Source organism: Rhinolophus hipposideros (genome assembly GCF_964194185.1).
Source record: "Rhinolophus hipposideros genome assembly, chromosome: 1".
In the NCBI taxonomy this organism is placed as follows: domain Eukaryota; kingdom Metazoa; phylum Chordata; class Mammalia; order Chiroptera; family Rhinolophidae; genus Rhinolophus; species Rhinolophus hipposideros.
In genome coordinates this window covers 11,254,839-11,275,515 of record NC_138047.1, presented here as the reverse complement: position 1 = coordinate 11,275,515, position 20,677 = coordinate 11,254,839, and the positions used below count along the sequence as shown (strand labels likewise).

The following is a 20,677-nucleotide window of genomic DNA, read 5'->3' as shown; positions in this document are numbered from 1 at the left end:
GTCGACTTCTTTTTATAATTCCATATCAACAGACTTGGGGGAAAAGGACTGAAGGGGCAAGGGGAAAGATTTTTTACCAGATGAACATATGGAGAGTTTAGCAGAGGGCATGAGAATGTGCTGTTTTGAGTTATCCATCTTAGGTGGACCATCCTTAACCCACTATGTATCAGTGGTGTGTACAGGCTGAGGAACTAAGGTCTTTGGGCTCAGTGGTTTTTTCTGATTCATGGATGCCATGTTTCCTTTCAAGACTTTATTCTTCGTCAGTATAGCTCTTTTCCAAATTTAATGATTTAAGAGAAACTATTAATGGCGTCATCTTTGGTTCCTGTGAGTTTATTGTAACACTGGCTGGCAGTTTTGAGGTCAGCACATAAATCTATTTTTTCCACTTTGAACAGATTACTTTTCTCTTATGAAAAATTTGAAATAGTTAACACTCACATCTTAACTTTTCCTGTTAATAATAATTCATCTGAAGGATTCCTTAATTTTGTCCCATTATTGTACTACATAATATTCTGATGAAAATCAATTCACATGGCCAGTTCTGGAATTTTATTGTTTATTCTGCTGATTTCTTCTTATTAAAATAATGAATGAATTATCCAGTATAAAATTTTGAATACCATTTTGTTTGAGGGGATAGTTTGTGAAACCATGGCTTTTTTGTTGACTTAAATCCTCTCTTTCCATTTTGTATGTAGTTTGAAGAAGAGAGGGTATGATTCAGATACTTTGTAAGCAGCTGGGAGCAGATAAAACCACATGTAAAGACACCCCAGCTTTGACTCTTCTCCCCAACCAGAGGCAGGGCCCACCTGCGGCTCTTTTTCCTTCTTCTGACTGAAACCAACATTAAGCCCATCAGCCCGCATAATATAAGATGAAATCTTCCACGTTTTTTCACTGATGCTATGTTTGGGTTCTCCCTGACCTCTTAGACCTGCACACATAACTCCACACCTGCAGTGTCTGCCTTACATGTATGTCACTTCTGCCCCTGAGTGCTCAACCTGCCTAACTTGTGTGGTCTGACCCTGAGCATTCAGTGAACAACTTCCTTAGATTGAAACACGTGCCTCCCTGTCCCATGTGTTTGCATACCTGATTCCCTCAGGTGTGTCTGCCCCTTAGGAATGTGCTTGTCCCATCATAGACCTCTCTTATTTTAACTGAAGTCCCCTTCCTAGCCAGTCCAGTTTCGTAGCTACCCATGCTCCTGCAAGATACGTCCTCTTCTGGCAGCCAGATAGGTTGTTCTGGATAATTAACAGTCATCACAGAGATGAGAGTAACATGGTTATATTTTTAAAAACCTTTTAGAGCTACATACTGAAATATTTACAGAAAAATAATATTTGCCTCAGAATAATGATTGGGGGACTATAATTATATACCAGGGTGCCAAAAAAAAATGTTTACACATGACTTGTTTTCATCTTTTGTTATCAGTATATATTATTATAATTTTAATACAGTTTTTTCTTTTCTTAAAATGTGTATACATTTTTTTGCACCCTCTATATGTGTATACATATATATACATATGTATGTATACATACATACATATACACACAATATTTAAATTTAAAAGATCAATTGTTAAAGCTGGACTTTGGGTACATGATACTATTCTCTCTACTTTTGTATATGTTTAAAATTTTTCACAAAAAATGATAAAAACACACACACACACATAATTAGTGTTTGGCTTAAATAATACATGCTGATTCTCTACTCTCACCAGACTTCTTAGCCTGAACTGTAAGTAACTTTAATCTTCAAAGTTTCAGAACATTTAGGACCCTTAGACGTTATCTGCGGCTAACTCCTCATCTTACAGATGAAATAGTTGATTCCCATTGCCAAACAACGCCCTACTAAATAGTAGCTGAAGGAGGATTAGTAATCAGGTCTCCTAATTTCCTGGTAATTCAGCCTTGCCAAAAATGTCAGGAAGAGAGCAACTAGTTATGCCTCACAGGGCATTCCCGCCCCAATTTATGGAAACACTTTTCCTCTCTTGGACAATTGCTTCATTTGTCTTAGGGAGAAAAAAAAGTTCTAATGTAAAATACAGTGGGGTTTATTTTCATTTCTTATCACTTGATTGTGTGGCCATTTTAGTTCTAAGTGTTTATCCCCCCAATACTTCCAAATAAATATACCAAAAGCTGCTATTTCAGAGAGATCTTTGTAAAGTAAGGCATCATTTGGTAAAGATGCTTACCCACTCCTGACATACCATTTCTGGGTAAGTTTTTAAGTGGAGGTGAAGTTCTCCATTTCTCCGACACAATCATTTGTGGCATGAGGCTTTCTCCTCTTTTAATAAGGGTGTCCCATGGTGACATGCATTCCTGAACGATGTCCACTTTGTCTAGTTGCCCCAAAGAGACTAGTTTAGTCTGGAGACAAGTTTAGTTTGATTGTCGCCCTGAGGCAGTTCCCAGGATTTGTTTCAATCTCTGATCGAGCAAATTGGAGAGAGGCCAGGCATGGAATTCCAGACTGAAAATGAACCTTCCTCTCCATAGCCTTCTCTTCACGACTTACCCACGGATAGGGCACTTGGAGAAAACGATGGGACAATTACCCAGGGATCAAGCTTTATTAGACTGTTTATATCTGGGTTTCTCTCTTTTTCAGATGGGTGAGTCCAATGATGATATAGACCAAATGTTCAGCAATTTGCTGGGAGAGATGGATCTTTTGACCCAGGTAAATTCCCCTTTTTAACTTTCAAATTGAAAAAAAAACAAAATGGGGTCACAGAATTTGTTTTAATATAATGAGAGAGCTATCTTTAAAAAAATAATAAGATTGATATTATGTATTCCTGATGTGTGTGACAGTGGTAGGGGGAAAAAAATAAGCTTTCTTCCTGTTTATACCCTTTTGAGTTCAGTTAATTGAATACATTGGTCACACATAAATTCTGTTATGGCAATTCTCATGCTCATCATGGTCAAATATTTGGCTAATAGAGGAATTTTCCCCAGGTGGAACCCTCCCACAATCACCATCATTGACCAATTTCTCCTGCGATTATCTCTATATAAAGACTAGCTAAGAAAAATTACATGATCTTTAGTAAAGATTCTCCACCAATTTTTGAGGAAATGCTGCATGTTAAAGAACTAAATAGGAGTTACTGCGGCCCCTTGATTACACTGGAAGAACTTAGTCCCCACAAAGGAGCATGAAAGCCACTCAGCCATAGTCTCCAAGTCTAAGAAAAGGCCACTGGCACCAACACCAGATTAGGTCAGAGGTCAATCACTGTCAGGCAGACTGGAGTTCAGGGGCTGCTGACCTGAGAGCCACTGACCCAAGTTACAAAGTCAGGTGAGTCTCAGTGTCTCACAGATTCAGAGAGGAGTTAGCTCATCACTTTCTGTGTAAAACAATGAAATAAAAATGGTCCACTATCCTTAAATGAGATAGGGATCTTAAACTTTACTACAAAATAAATGAAGAATAGTCTATATTTTTAAAGAATACTGTCTAGTGTAGATGTCACAAATGGATCATTACAGGAGATTTTTTTCTGCTGCTTATAAAAATTAACTATCTCATTTGTATCATTCTCAGTTGACCTGTTTTATTTCAAGACGTACCTTAAGTTCTAATCTTCTGTAGTAGAAAAAAAATCACATAAAACATTTTCAAATAGAAATACTATTTTTAAAGAACATATTTAAAGAGAGAATGTGTAAACAATAAACGGCTTTTGACTTAATGATTAAATGTGCTGCAAAAATGATTGTCTCATGATTAACTTTTGGGGGCGGGGATCTATTTCCACAGAGTTTAGGAGTTGACACTCTTCCTCCTCCGGACCCTAACCCACCCAGAGCTGAATTTAACTACAGTGTGGGTTTTAAAGATTTAAACGGTAAGCATGATCATTTATTTCCTTAAGTAATATGAAATCATAATGATGACTAACATCTGTATAGAACTACAATTTGAAAACAAAATTTAAGGAGCTTGGACATAATGATAAGTCTAATTTTCATAGTCCTGGATTTCAGAGTGTGTGTTTCTGAGTCTGGATTAAATTGAGAAACCAAGGAGGTACTTTTGCTAATAATGAAAGGGAACACTACCCTGCATTTGTGCAAAGTCTCAAGACTACCTTTAAAAAAAAAAAAAAAAAAGTAAAGGGAGTTTCTTCTTATTTCTAAGCCCTTAAAATAATAAGGAATAGTAGTATAAGAAAATATTAATAAGGAAATGTTTCTTCATGGATAATGATAAACTGTCCATTTCATAATGAACAGTTTGAATGACTGCTTCCAAATATATTTTAATTTAGATATAAATTAATATGTAATATGATATTTCCTCTATTTGACAATTTTATTCTTCCTGAGATCATCACATTATTTTGTTAACAGAAATCTCTCTTTTAGTGCAGAGAGGATCTTTAGCCCACATGCTATTCAGATTACAATGAATCTTAGGTCATCACTTCCAAATTAATGAGAATTCATTGCAACTCTTGAAAAATATTTACCCAAAACTGGCAGTGCCTACCAAAAGAATGCAAAGCTAAATAAGAGAGAAGCCCATTACAGAAATCCAGAGTCCCAAGTTCTATTTATGTCACTCATTAGATTTCTCTGTTTCTGTGCCTGTCATTTTCAGTAATTTCTGATAAACCCTTAGGTGCCAAAGTCTGTATCTTGATAAATTATGATACAAGTCTTCCGATTTTCTCTTTTTTCCATTCTCGCTTCTATTTGCTACATAAATTGATTATTCTTTTCCATCATTTCCATTGTAACATTGAAAGATGGTAACATTCGTGAAGTTTCAAAAAAGTAATACACTTCTGTAAAATTATGACATTGATAACATATATTTGCACACACTTGTAACAGCTGAAATCAGATCCATTAAAATTTAGATTTAATCAACACCTCAGTTCAATTGTAGTCAACTCAACTAATTCTTTCTAATAATTTGCTTTGGGAATTGTTAATATAAGTATTATTGTGGGAATTTTGTCCCTAAAATTTTTATAAAGGATTAAAATCATTTGCTTATATGTCAACAATCACAGTGGAATTGGTAACATTAGGAAATTATGAATATGCTTCATTAGTTCTACATATATTACCTCTGAAAACATTTTAAGTTAATCTAACTTAATTTTATAAAGAAGTTATATGTAAAAATGGCTTAGAAGAAAATAAACCCTTTCTACACATTTAGGAGATCTAAACTTCAGTCCTAGAACTGCATTCTAAAACTGTTAATATTAATATAATGTGCTACATGGTTTTTACTATGATGATGATGTTTGGCAATAAATTATTTCACCAAGCTTTATGCTTGTTTGTTACTGAGTAGGCTTCATTTCCACACTCCCATTTCCTCATTCCAATTCATCCTACACATAGAGCTAGAATTCTCTTTCTAATGGATCACTTCCATCCTGCCCATCCTTTTTTCATTAATTTGCCGTCCAATGTATACCTGACCACCAAAGCTCTCTCACCGACACCACTCCTACTCCACGGAGTCTAATCAACTCTCAGGATCACACGTCTGATTTCCATAGTAATCTCACACATGGAAGAAAATCTAATTAGAATTGTCCTCCCTTCATCCTCTCTCTGAAAATCCATGTGCACCTTTCCTTTAAAAGTTAACTGTAAAATATATGGTGATGGAAGGAGAGCTGACTGTGGGTGGTGAACACACAACGCAATATACAAATGATGTATTATAGAATTGTACACTTGAAACCTATAAAATTTTACTAACAATGTCACCCCAATAAATTTAATAAAAAATTTTTAAATTTAACTCCCAGCTCACTATCTTATGAAGTCATTACTATTTAATCATAATTTAATAAATTTTTTTTGACTCCTCAACCCCTTTAGTGATTAATTTTCAGCTATTTATCATTAATTGTTCTTTTTTTAATGTGAGAATTCCTATAGTTGGGTGGTGTGCCTCCAGAAGTTCTGTCCTCACCCCAAAGTCTCAAAGCATATTAAACCCAGTTCATTGAGACCCATTTTCTCCCAAATATATTCATCAGGGGTACTCTGTCTGCTCTGCAAAGGCTGGGAAAGAACTTTACTTTCATTTCCAATGTCTCCCCTCCCCTACTTTTCTAAAACTCTATAAGACCTTCCACCAGAATATATAAGAATTCTCTACTTAGGCAGCTAATCATGCACTTGGTATTAACTTTACAGCTGGTCTGTGAGGTCCCCCAATGTAAGGAACACATTTTTCTCCTTTCTCTTTTTTTTTATTTTTTTATTTTTTTATTTTTGGCAGGGGAGGGATTTTTTTTCAGCTTTATCAAAGTGTAACTGACAAATAAAATTGTAATATAGTTAAAGTGTACAACGTGATGATTTTATATATGAATACATTGTGAAAGTTTCCTTCTTGTGAGTTAATTAACACATCCATCACCTCACATATGTACCTTTTGGTTTTTGTTGTTGTTGTTTTTTTGGTGAGGACATTTAAGTTCTACTCTCTTAGGAAATTTCAATTATATAACATAGTGCTATCAACTCTAGTTACCATATTGTACATTAGATCCTCAGAGTTTATTCATCTTATAACTGAAGGTTAGTACCCTTTTACCACCTTCTCCCAATTCCCCCTACACCCACTCCACCAGCTCCTGGCAACCAGTATTCAAATATTATTTTAAAAAATGACCTTCTTTTAGTTTTTCTAGGGACAAATCATTGTGTTGATCACTAATGTGATTTTCCCTATCAGAATCCCTAAATGCACTGGAAGACCAAGATTTAGATGCGCTCATGGCAGATTTGGTAGCAGACATAAGTGAGGCTGAACAGAGGACAATCCAGACACAGAAAGAGTCTTCTCAGAATCAGCAGCGTTCAGCACCTGTGGATGTACCAGATTTCAGTGGAGCGGCCTCTCTCGCTTTTGGAGCAAATGTTGCTGAAACTACTATGAGCCCGTATGAGGATGACTTACCACCCCCACCAGCTGACCCCATGTTAGATCTTCCTCTGCCACCACCACCTCCCGAACCTCTGTCTCGGGTAAGTGTGAGGGGCCAGAAAGGGCAGGACCTTTGACCTCTGCTGCTCATCTTCTTTGACTTTCCTCTAAGTGAGAGTTCCATTTCTAAGTTTGGACTCCCAAGGCTGATACTAAAAAGCAAGGTCACCGAGTATGTTAATTGCAAAGGCAGAGTCTTCATAAAACAAGATACATAGGTGTGTATAAAGAACATATTAGGGCCATATTAAGGAATTATTAAATTTGGCTAAAATCTATATTTGTATGTAACACTTCCTGCTAATATTCAATTTGGGGGGTAATGTTTTATTAACTTGGTATGAACTGTGGGACTAATTTATACATCTTTTTGGCCCTGGTCCTAGCCCAGGACATGAAGAACAGAAGTCATTCCTTACATATTTCTGAATTGAATTAAATGGAATTTTGCTGAATTTGGCAACTTTGTTCAATAGGGCAAGGATATGTATCACCTGTAATGTCATAGTTGGGAAGAGGGGTTGGGGGGCAGGCAGGTGATGAGTGTTTGATGTTATTAAATTTCTGACTACTGGGAAAACAAACAACGGCAAAGTTCATATGATCAATATTTGGAATGTTAACTTACAATATGTCTCTCATAAAGGTGAAAAGAGAACTTTTAAGGATTTTTCTTAAGAGTAAGCCACTTTAAAAATATTGTAGAACAAGAACCTAGCTCCATTTCCCGTGGCTTCCACATTTGTTGTACTGTGTGATGATGGTCAGTATCCTTAAGCATGACCTTAGTAACCCTGGAAGTTCCTACAGTGACTTTTGAGTGAGCAAATATAAATCAAATATTGAATCAGACTCATTGCTCTGTTATGTATTTATTGTAGAAAAATTATTTCAAAATTGGTGACCCATAGAGAGCAGAGGGTTTTTTATCCAGCTTGATTGAGCTATAATTGACATATAATATTGTGTAAGTTTAAGGTATACAACGTGATGATTTGATACACATATTGTGAAATGATTACCACAATAAGGTTAGTTAACACCTCCATCACCTCACATAATTACCTTTTGTGTGTGCATGTGATAAGAGCATTTAAGATCTACTCTTTCAGCAACTTTCAAGTACAGAGTAATAAAATATTGCTAACTATAGTCACCATGCCGTACATTACATCCCCAGAACTTATTCTCCTTATAACTGGAAGTTTGTACCCTTTGACCAACATCTCCCCAATTTTCTCTATCCCCCAAGTCCTGGCAACCACCATCCTACTCTCTGCTTCTATGAGTTCAGCTGTTTTAGATTTCACATGTAAGTGAGATCACACTGTATTTGTCTTTCTCTGTCTGACTTATTTCACTTAGCATAATACCTTCAAGTTTCATCTATGTTGTCACAAATGCCAGGATTTCCTTTTTTGTGACTTAGTAATACTCCATTTCCTATATGTCACATTTTCACTATCCAGTCATACCCACGGACATTTATGTTGTTTCCAAGTCTTGTTGTGACTAATGCTGCAGTGAACATGGGAGTGCAAATCTCATCAAAGTAGTGATTTCATTTCCTTTGCATATATACCCAGAAGGGAGATTGCTGGGTCATTTGGCAGTTCTAGTTTTAATTTGGGGGGGAAAGTCCAGACTGTTTTCCATAGTGGCTAAAGCAATTTACATTCCCACCAACCCTGCACAAGGGTCCCCTTTTCTCCACTTCCTTGCCAACATTTGTTGTCTCTTGTCTGTTGGACAACAGCCATTCTAATGAGCAGAAGCTCTTAATGTAGGGTTCATGAAGATTTTAGGGAAGGCATAATATTTTTGTGGCTCAAAAAGAAAAATTAAGAACCACTAGTGTGAGAAAATATATGTCTACTTTCAAGTAATTAGGATTTAACCAGAACAGTTCATTTCCTCATCGTTCTAAATGTACTCATACGTAGGAGAGCCTTAATATTCCTACTCTCAAAATACAAACATCAAAGGGTTTGGGGTTCATAAGATATTGAACTCTCTTCTCTGCCTTCCCATGTGTGTTTCTCAGGGTTTTTAGTGAATTATATGTTTAAGTTTCAGTCTAAATCTTATCTTTGGGGGAATTACGGTGCCCTTTAGGAATCTAATGAAAACTATGGTAGGAATCCCAGGAAATGCATACTGACCCAAAATAATAATATAATTTTAGGAAGTGCTCAGATCTCTTGAGATCCCCCTACAGATTCCGCAGAGATTGTTGTGGATTAAATACATGAAGCTCTGTTAGTGTCATCATTTCATCTGTTAAGTTACTGTTCCTAACATCGTGAGGGTGACTGCTTCCTATATCTCTGGGTTGAAGATTTTTATTGTAGTCACTTAAATTCTCAAACTCGATCATGTGAAATTTGGAGCCCTATAATACAGCCTTTTGCTAAGATAAAGTAACTAAGACACTAATGACAGCAAGGCTATTTATTTGTTGTTATTCTTTAACGAACTGTACTGTATGTCTTGCCACTTCACAGGAAGAAGAAGAAGCCCAAGCAAAGGCTGATAAAATTAAGATGGCATTGGAAAAACTGAAGGAGGCCAAGGTCAAGAAGGTAAGTTATGACTCAGTTTTGCAAGAGGAAGTTGAATTAGTGACATTTCACTGTGCTTAATGATTAAAACATTAACATTTCAAGTGGTCCTTTCCAAATAATTGTAACATTTTTAATTTAAGGAGAAAGATAAATTACGTAGTTATTCTTTCTATGACATTAGTTAGCTCATTTGTGATTGATAAATAGGGGACCTATGTTAGTATAAATGTGGAAGAATTCAAGTCTCTATACCCCGGGCTCCCTCCCAGCCACCGTGCCCACCTCTCTGGTTTTGCTCAACAATTAGCTAATAGCAGGTGGCGCCCCCTGCTGGCCCATTTCAATTGGGTCAGAGCTCAGCTTCAGTTGGCCTCGCCTCCATCTCAGCATTTCTGTGACTGCATTTTTCATTTCATTTCCCCTGGGGCAACCTCCAGCCACGCTGCCTGACCTGGATGTCCAGGTTATTTCCTGAGGTACCAAATGTTGCTTCGCTAGTGCTCTGGTTTCAAAGTTGCATAGACTTGAGGTACCTGCCCCTAAATAAGCTTGCAACTTTATTGTGCATTTTTTTGTAAAGCATAGGTTTTTCAAGAACACATATATAATATTATAACAGAAATGCCTGTACTTAACCTTAGTGTAAGCATACACCTAATAATTAAGTGTTACTGATAGTTAATTGGTAAATTAAGGGAAGGATGAAAAAATCTTTGTCTTATTTCAATTTCTGAAGCATATATCATCTCAGACTCTTTAAGAACTTTTCACGTATTGCTGGGTGAATAGCTCTTTTCATACAGGGCATTAGACTTTATGTTCATGCTCCCTTGGATGAAGATGTTCAATACATGTTGATTGATATTCAATAAATATTCCTTGACTATACCTGCCTCCAGACTTTCAAGGTTCATCTATGAGTATTTCCTTGTCAGTCTGGTTCCATTCATTCGAACATGCATGAACTTCTCCATCATTATTCTTCCCTGTTCCCTCCATGTGCTTAAATTCCATAATCAGTAATTGAAATCATGCATCCTGGTTGTCTGGCCCTTCCTCCCCTTGTACTCACTCTGTGAAACCCTGGTTCAGTCCAGCTTTCCCCCTCCTGAGCCTGGGCCCTCCGTGCTGCCTGAGCTTCTCCAGTCCAGTCACTCTCCCACTAACCTAGAAAACTGTTTCTACCTTTTCTTGTCCCCTCTTTAAAAACCTCTAATACCTCTCTCCTCATCCGCATTCCCTCACCTAATGGTGTTGCTGCCCAGTACACTGAGAAAATAGAAGATATCAAAAGAACGGTGCCACAAGCTCCCAACACTTACCCACCTGCCTGCCTGCACCTGGAACATGGAGTCCATAGTCTTTCTTGTTACTGTAGGTGACTGTCACATTTCTAAAACCAGTCCCTCCCCCTGTGTTCCAGTTCCCATCCTCTCTCCTTGTCCCTTCCCTGCTCAAACCCCTGCGGGGGCTTACATCTCACAGGAAAGCCCAAATCCTCACATAGGCCTAAATGTCTGTGATCTGGCTGCCTGCTATCTCCCACCGCTCTCTCCCCCACTCACCCTTTTCTAGCTACCTGGTCTCACCGCTACTCCTCAAGTGCTCCAGGCACACACCTGCCTCGGGGCCTTCGTTCTTTGCGATCCCCCTGCCTGGAAAGCTCTCCCCCAGATTCCAGTGGGTCCTTTCTGTCCCTCCTCTAGGTCTGGTCACCTGCCTAGTGAGGACTTCCCCATCTGACATTGCACGTATGCACGCCCAATACTCCCTGCTCTTCCCAATTTCCTTTTTCTCCTTTGTGCCTATCACTTTCCAACACACTGCCTACCTTACTTGATTGTCATCTTCACTGCCTACATCCCCTCCTCACCCCCACAGAAGCTCTTCCAGGCATCTCGTGTTTTCCTCACTGATGCGCCCCCACCTGGTAGAACAGGTGCTAAGGAGATAGAGAGTGAACAAGTCAGGTGAGGTCTCTGCTTGTGGAGAGTTCAGTTCTAGTCAGGGAGATAAGTGCTGTGGAAAAAATAAAGCAAGAAGGGGTGATAGTGCCCAAACAAACCACTGGGTATAAAACGAAGGTCACATTGGATATATTTTCAGAGAGGAAATGAAAGAGAAGTTGATTCTGAGATAAAAAGGTAAGACAACTGGCATACTCAGTCTGTTTGCTTCAACTGAAAGTTAAGAGAACAGGGAGGAGAAAGCAGCTGTTTCCTGCATGTCACAAAAAAAAAGAACATGGTCATAATTTAGTTGAGGTGCATCGTTAACAGTAAACCCAAAGCAAAACCTGCCTTGATTCAACAAAGAAGTTGTGAAACAAAGCCACTCTGACCAGTGGGAAAGGGAAATTAAGCCAGGTGCTATATTTGTTCTGATTTCAGACACTCCAGATGTTTCTTAAAAGAAAAGCCTGTGTGTGGCACAGAACATTCATAACTGTGACATATTCATACCATGTTTTCCAGAAAATAAGACCTAGCCGGACAATCAGCTGTAATGTGTCTTTTGGAGCAAAAATTAATATAAAACCAGTCTTATTTTACTATACTATAAGACTGGGTCTTTATAACATAATATAACATAATATAATACCGGGTCTTATATTAATTTTTACTCCAAAAGATGCATTAGAGCTGATTGTCCAGCTAAGTCTTATTTTCGGGGAAACACTGTACATTAATAAAGTAACTACAATGTATTCACACATAATCTACACCATGCTTTTAAAGGATGGAGATCAAGTCTATCTGAAGTACCTTGCCCTCCAGTGTTCTGTGGGGTGTTGACATCATTTTGGATTATGAATGATGTACACATCTTGTAGGACAAAGCTTTGGAACTGGAAACACAATCAGACTCATTTGCTCATTGTGTTTGTGTTTGTTTGTTTGTTTTAAAGCTCTGTGACACAGGAGAACAATTGTATTTGTAAATTTTAATATAAAAGAAAAAATATTGTATTTGCACCAACCTAATAAATGCTTTAGGGATAAGATATTCTTATATTTTACAGCCAGCAAAAGAACAAGAAGACATTATAAAAAACTGTAAAATCTTTACTGTAATGAATTAGAAAGGGGGAGTTTCTTCGTTCTTGAATCATTTTACCATATGTCACATAGCGTAGATATGAAAAGTACTTAGTTTGCTAAATCACGTAACTGTAATTTAGTGGTGTTATGTGTTGGTATAGATACTCTTCAGTTTGCAAATGTGATGGAAGCTATGAATAACAGTAAATATGGTTTCTTCTTGCTAAAAGTCACCAGCCTTCTTTCGTTTTTTTTTTTTATTTTCTAAGTTTTATAATTGTGGACATTCATAACTACATGTGGATTAAATTTAGTTTGCAATTTCTGCCAAAAAAGAAACAAACCTTTCATCATTGTCAAATTATGTGGTTTCATTTTCATTTTTCTTTTCTTTCTATAAAAGCAAAAGAAAACACCCATATATTTTATTTTCTCAAGAATTCCTAAGCAAGAATGAAATGTGGTCAAACATCAATAATTTTTCCGTCACGAAGATTAAGTTTTCTAAGTCCCAACATTGGCATTGTTTCTCAGGACATGTAGCTACTTTATAGCAAAAATTCTCAGCAGAGAGCAGCAGGCATGCCTTCTACAGAAAATAAATCATAGTAAAGACCATTATTTGAGGAATTTCTGTTTTTCCATGCAATCCTCCATGCCTCATTTCTCAGATCAGAGGAATGTATCTTTGATACTGAGGTATTTGGGCTTATCATTTTAAATATATTCATTTTATTATTCATTTTATTCATTCATTATTCATTTTAAATATATATTTAAAAGACAGACATATTTTAAAAAGCAACTATGCAACTAGAGGTTTTGGGCTACAGATTTTCAAGGGAAAAAAAAATATATATATATATATATCTGAAGAATATATATATATATTCTTCAGATAAGGCTGAATTTGAGTGGTCCCAGGAGGAGGAAATGTGCTTTTACTGGTCTGATTTCTACATTTTGACTCTTGAGAAGAGAAGGTACTAGCAGAAGTTTCAACTTGTGATCCTTGCCTTCTGCTCACCCAGATTTTTATCACCACCCACACCCTTGATTGCTTATCAATAACTCTGCATAACAATCCATAGGAACTGAACTCTCACTCTGTTAACTAGAGAACATTTTCCAGATTCTATTGGAAATGGGACAGGAGGGGCAGTATCACAACTGCTCAGAATCTAACCCAAACTTTTGGGGAGGAAGAAACGTTACCAGTTGTATGGCTTGTCTCTCCAGTCCATTTAATCACTTTTTAAATAGCAATAAGTCTCATTTGTGAATTATCAGGACCAACTCTAGGCAAACAGCATAGGCAGAACTTGTCTTTAGCTATTTCGCATTTCTCTTTTTAAGTTATTAGGTTGGTGCAAAAATAATTGTGGTTTCATTGGGATTTATAGATGATATAATACAGAATTGTACACCTGAAATTATGTAATTTCATTAACAATTGCCACCCCAATAAATTAAAAAATAATAATAATAATTGTGGTTTAACAGGTTAAAAACAATTGCAAAAACCTCAATTACTTTTGCATCCACCTAATAGAACAGAAATTTAAGCGAGAATGTCAGGTGGTTCTAGTTGATGATTGTGTGTGGAGTTGCTGTGGAGTCGCCGCTGGTTGTGTGTGGAGTAGTTGTGGGCACCACAGGCTGGAGACTGGGCAATGACTGTCTGGAAGGGCAAAGGCAGCACCGACTTCCTCCACTGTGCTCAAAGATAGACTCTAACTTGACTAGACTAATCCCCACTTAATTAGGTAGGATCAGTGTAATAACTCAGGGCCTAGTGGGCACATTTCCTCTGTTCCAGTTGTCAAGACTGGATATATAGCACCATAATAACCTGTAACACTCATAAACAACAAACTACTATCATTAAAATATGCTACAAATACACACGTATCAAAGAAGAGCCACATGCTAGCTGCATTACATCATGAATTAATTCTGTTATATTGCATCAGAATTGTGATCTCTCTTGGGATTCAGAAGTTTTAATAACTCTGACACATTGTCTGGGAAAAGCCAGTGAAATCCTATATCCTTTTTGAAGATGAGTAAATGCTGCTCCCACAAAACCATCCAGATTTAGAATGAGATAACTACCAATTTGACTGAACTCAGTGCAGTAGAATTATTACAAATAGAATGAAAAAGTCAATTAGATCATTAATTTGCCTGCATGCCTCCATAACAGTTGTTTCTCAGTCTACAGTCATTTTGCTTAATCTACCTCTAGTCTAAATTGTGTTCTGCTGTGATACAATCTGGCTCTCCATAAGGCCCCTCCATGACATAATGTCATTGTGCATTCCTGACCTTCAAAGAATTGTAGGTTAACCAAGTTTGTCTTACTGGGTCTTAGAACTCTTGGGTTTCATGAAATGGGACCCAACTCCAGCTAAGCAAAAGAGAAAATTTTATTATAAAGACATGGGCATGGCTTTCAATCAAGAAATGCTTCTGGCTCCAGGATGAACCTGAATAAGTAATAGAAAGATGTCAGGAGGTTTTCTGGTCAAGATAGCAGAGTAAGTAAACGCAGGGCTAACCTCCTCTCAGGACCATATCAGTTACAACCAAACCACAGAAAAACCACTATTGAGAATTGCCTGAAGGCTAGCTAAACCCAAACCCTACAACTACTGACATACAGAAGAAGCTACCTCAAGACTGGTAGGAGGGGCAGAGACATGGAATGGGCTGATCTCACACCCATGTGTGACCACCGAAAGAAAATCTAGAGGGAGAGACCCAAGATGGTGGAGTAGACAAATGCTATGCTTGCCTTACCCCATGAACATATCAAAATTAAAACTAAATTATAGAACAATTAACCTGGAGAACCATCTGAAGTCTAGCTGAACAGAAGTTTTATAACTAAGGTATAAAGAAGAAGCCATATCGAGACTGGTAGGAGGAGTGGAGATGCAAAACAGGCTGGTCCCACACCTACATGTGACAGTTAAAAATCAGGAGAGAAATCTTGGCCACAGAAGTTCCCCATGATGGAGCGAGGGACCCCAGCCCCACTCCAGGCCTCCCAGCCTGGAGTACTGGTGCCAGGAAGAGGATCCCCCACAACTTCTGGCTGTGAAAAACAGTGGGGATTCCAACCATCCAGGTGGGATGTAAGGCTGTGGGGAAACCCAGAAATCCCCTTAAGGGCCGGCGCAGACACTAATCTTGGGCTCCAACAGAGGGATGGTGACTCTGGGAGCATTGGAGACATATGGGGAGAGACTGAGTTGTGTAACTTCAGGATGAGGACTGGAGGGACAGCCCCCATTTTCCCTGTGTGTGGCCTTGCTCCCAAGCAGCCAGCAGGTGGGTGCCATCTTTCCTGTGTTGAGCCCTCCCCCACAGGCCAAATCTGAATCTGATTGGCCTGGTGAGCTCCACTGTTCCACCCTTCTGACTCACTGAGACCCTGCTTCACCCAATTTGTGTACCACATGGGGCTTTATTACTGGCTGCACACTATGGGACCCAGCAGGTGGCAGCAGGTCTCAGAGTGTCCTGGTTATTTGCAAAGTAACCTCAGACCCTGGTACTGGTGGCAGCCATCCTCAGTTCACAGTGTAGCCTCTCACACGTATCTCTAACTACAGCACAGGCAACAACCAACTGTGGATCGCTTTGCAGCTCCTACTTATCTTGGTAGTCCCTGGCCAGTCACAGGCAGTGGGTGACCTGGGCCTGCATCAGAGCCCTTCCCAAAAGGCCTCAGAACCAATATACTTGGAGGTTGGCCTCAGACTACAGCAGAGCACCACACAATTAGCCCCACAAACAGCACACACAAAGGGTGGTCTCAACGGGCACCAGAACCTGCTGGAGTGAATCATGTTCTGTGGGATAAGCCCCCACACAGTAGCCTTTAAACTGTGGACATAGCCAAACTGCATAGCCAGTCAATACCACCCACTGACATGCCAACAGCAATTAAGGCTCAACTATAACAGGAGGACACACAGGTCACACAAGGGACACTCCTGGATCATCCAACTCAAGTGATCATGGAGACTATGCCACAGGGCCCCACAGCATACCTATTACATAAGACCACCCAGAAAGACTGGGAGAAATAGCAGATCTACCTAATACATAGAAACAAACAGAGACGCTGCCAAAATAAGGAAACAAAGAAATATATCCCAAAGGAGGGAACAGGAGAAAACTCAAGAAAAAGGATTAAATGAAATGGAGGCAAGCAACCTACCAGAGACAGAGTTCAAAACAATGGTTATAAGGATGCTCAAGGAACTTAGTGAGAACTTCAACAAAGAGATAGCAAGCATAAAATGGACATAGAAACCATAAAAAGAACCAGTCAGAAGTGAAGAATGCAATAATTGAAATGAAGAATGCACTAGAAGGAATCACCAGCAGACTAGACGAAACAGAGGATCAAATCAGTGATTTGGAAGACAACATAACAGAAAATACCCAATCAGAATGGCAAAAAAAAAGAATCCAAAAAATGAGGAGAGTTTAAGGGGCCTCCGGGATAACATCAAGTGTACCAATAATTGCATCATAGGGAGAGCAAGGAATTGAAAACCTATTTGAAGAAATAATGACAGAAAACTTCCCAACTCTGGTGAAGCAAATAAGTATATGAGCCCAGGAGGTGCAAAGAGTCACAAACAAGATAAACCCAAAGAGTCCCACACCAAGACACAGCATAGCTACCAAAGGTTAAAGATGAAGAAAGAATCCTAAAAGCGGCAAGAGTAAAGCAGTTAGTTACCTACAAGGGAGCTCCCTTAAGACAATCAGCTGATTTCTCAACAGAAACGTTGCAGGCCAGAAGGGATTGGCAGGAAATATTCAAAGTGATGAAAAGCAATGACATGCAACCAAGATTACTCTACCCAGCAAAGCTGTCATTTAGAATTGAAAGATAGGCAAAGAGCTTCCCAGACAAGAAAAAGCAAAAGGAGTTCATCACCAGCAAACCAGTATTACAAGGACTGTTAGAGGGACTTTTTTAAGACAGGGGAAAAAAAGGTCAAAAATATGAATAATAAAAAGGCAATAACTACATATTTATCAAGAATTACTTTAAAAATTATTTTAAATATAAATGGATTAAATGCTCCAATCAAAAGATAGACTGGATAAGAGAACAAGACTCTTACATGTGCTGCCTACAAGAGACTCACTTCAGATCTAAAGACACACACAGACTGAAAGTAAATGAACAGGGAAAAGATATTTTATGAAAATGGAAACAAACAACAAAAAAGTTGGGGTTAACAGTACTTATACCAGACAAAACAGACTTTAAAACAAAGGCTGTAACAGGAGACCAAGAAGGACGCAGTAATTCCACTTCTGGGTAATTATCCGAAGAAACCCAAAATGCTACTTTGAAGGAAGGTGTACATCCATAAGTTCATTGCAGCATTGTTTACAGTGGCCAAGATGTGGAGGCAGCCTGGGTGTCCATTGATGGATGGATGGATAAAGAGGAGGTGGTTCATATCATGCCTTTTGGAGCAAAACTTAATATAAGACCTGGTCTCATATTATATTACATAAGATCTGGTTTTATGTTATAGTAAAATTTAACCGGGTCTTATATTAAGTTTTGCTCCAAAAGGCACATTAGAGCTGATTGTCCAGCTAGGTCTTATTTTGGGGGAAACACGGTATATACAGTGGAATATTGCTCATCCAGGGAAGGCAATGGGTTCTTGCCATCTGCGGCAGCATGGATGGACCTGGAGGGTGTTGTGCTGAGTGGAGTGTGTCAGTCAGAGAAAGACAGATGTAGTGTGATTTCACTTATATGTGGAATCTAAAGAACAAAATAAATAAATAAACAAAACAAAAACAAGCTCATAGACACAGAGAACATTTTGATGGTTGCCAGATGGGAGGACGTTGGGGGACAGGGTGAAAAAGGTGAAGGATTAAGAAACACAAATTGGTAGTTACAAAATAGTCATGGGGATGTAAAGCATAGGAAATATAGTCAATAATATCATAATAACTATGCACAGTGCCAGCTGGGTACTAGACTAGTCTTAGGGATCGCTCCTTAAATTACATACATGTCTAACCACTGTGCTGTACACCTGAAATTAATATAAAATAATATTGAATGTCAACTACAATTGAAAAAATTTAAAAAGAGGGGAGAGGAGAAGGGGAATAAGATGTCAAAATCTCCAGGTATAAAACAAATAAGTCATGGGGATGTACTGTACAGCACAGGGAATACAGTCAATAATGTTGTGATAGCGTGGTACAGTGTCAGATGGTTGCTGGACTTACAGTGAACACTTCTTTAGCATATAAATGTTAAATATGTATTGTGTACACCAGAAACTAATATAATATTGTATGTTCGATGTATTTTAATAAAAATCTTTTTTTAAAAAATGGCGGGTAAACAGGAAGTCAGCACTTCTTTGGTTTTATTTGTCTTCTTTCTCCGTCACCAGAATGCAAAGTCTCTGAGGGCTGGGCAAGGACTGTGTCTATTGTGTGGTTTTCATTTTTGTGAAATGATTTCTCCACTTTTATATTCCTAACACATGCCTAAACAAGTTCTTGGCATGTGAGTTCACATTGAGTTAGTTGGCAGGATACATTCTTACTTAAATTCGCAGAAGCAGTAGCAACTTTGAAACCTTAATCTTTGTGGCCTTCTTTAGTTGCTGAAATTTAGTGGCTGCTCTGTGGCTTTATCCTCAGCTCGTTGTCAAGGTGCACATGAATGATAACAGCACGAAGTCCCTGATGGTGGATGAACGACAACTGGCCCGAGACATTCTAGACAACCTGTTTGAGAAAACCCATTGTGACTGCAGTGTAGACTGGTGTCTTTATGAAATATATCCAGAACTACAAATTGGTAAGTTTCATCCCCAGCGATAGGCTGTACTCCCATACCTGTGGGTTTGCTTTATTATGGGTTTTGGTCTCTTATTAAGAAGAGTTTGTTTTACGGCTATCAAGACTTCCCATACATCACTTCCCTTCTGTCAGACTTAGTTCTTGCCTCTTCATTTCTTTGTGAGGAAGAGACTCAGATTATAGCAGGTGGCCAGACCTTGGGGGATGTAAGTATTATTATTGTCACTTCTCTAGTGGTTCCTAAGGGAAAGAAAGTGATGGGATGATACTTCTTACTCCATGCTTAGTAAGCTAAGCAGGTTGCAGGAGGTCCTGGGTATCTGTCAGCTAATGTCTCCTTAGTGTTCGCTTTTATTAAACTGTAGTGTAACTCTGCCTCACATCACAGTTCATTTCCCCTTTCTCCCTCCCACTCACGTAATGCCTGACACGTTGTCTGGTAGAAGAGGCTCGGCCCCAAAGAGCAAAGGACAGTTGGTAGAAATTGATGGAGTTAAAAAAAAAACACACACACACACACAAAAAAAAACACAAAGAAAGCAGTTAAAGAAATACTCTGTTATTTCTCATCTTAATACCATTCACAGAATGATTATCTCCCAGGAGAGCTTGGTGGAATATAGAATTGGTTGTTTTAGAAGCTTTCCGTGAAATTGTTTTCTGAAGGAAATGGCCTACACTACAATAACCTCTTGAGGTTTTCTTCAACTCTCTGAGTCAAACAGAAAAATGAAAGCCTTCTTTTGGGTTTAGGTTTGGTTCCAATATTCATGCATTGTTTTTAGAGTTTAAGGAATGATATTTTAGAGTACTTATTGCATACCTTACAGTGTCATTCAAAGTTGTTTAAACTTTTTCTCCTTACAGATAGGATGTTTACTTCTACCTAGAACTACTTACAGTCAATTTAAATAACACTGCAATAAACATAGAGGTTCATATATACTTTCAAATTAGAGTTTTGGATTTTTCTAGATAGATACCTAAGAGTGGAACTGCTGGGTCATAAGGTAGTTCCATTTCCAAGGGGGTGTAGATGTCTATCTATTACATTGTTTTGTACACCTGAAGCTAATTAAAAAAATGCTAATTTGAAAAAAAGTGCAATGGCTTACCATTATCACTATGTCTTTTATGAAAAATAAATTGAAGACCTGACACTGAAAAATA

General features: G+C 38.2%; 1 protein-coding gene across 1 annotated transcript in view; it reads left to right on the top strand.

Moving 5' to 3' along the window:
- Nucleotides 1-20,677, top strand: part of APBB1IP (amyloid beta precursor protein binding family B member 1 interacting protein) — a 106,204-nt gene that overhangs the window by 48,191 nt on the left and 37,336 nt on the right. Inside the window, exons 2-6 of the mRNA XM_081035075.1 lie at nucleotides 2,656-2,727; nucleotides 3,817-3,904; nucleotides 6,772-7,064; nucleotides 9,528-9,605; nucleotides 19,346-19,505. Coding sequence (XP_080891201.1) covers nucleotides 2,656-2,727; nucleotides 3,817-3,904; nucleotides 6,772-7,064; nucleotides 9,528-9,605; nucleotides 19,346-19,505 — 691 coding nt within the window. The remainder of the gene's footprint in view (nucleotides 1-2,655; nucleotides 2,728-3,816; nucleotides 3,905-6,771; nucleotides 7,065-9,527; nucleotides 9,606-19,345; nucleotides 19,506-20,677) is intronic.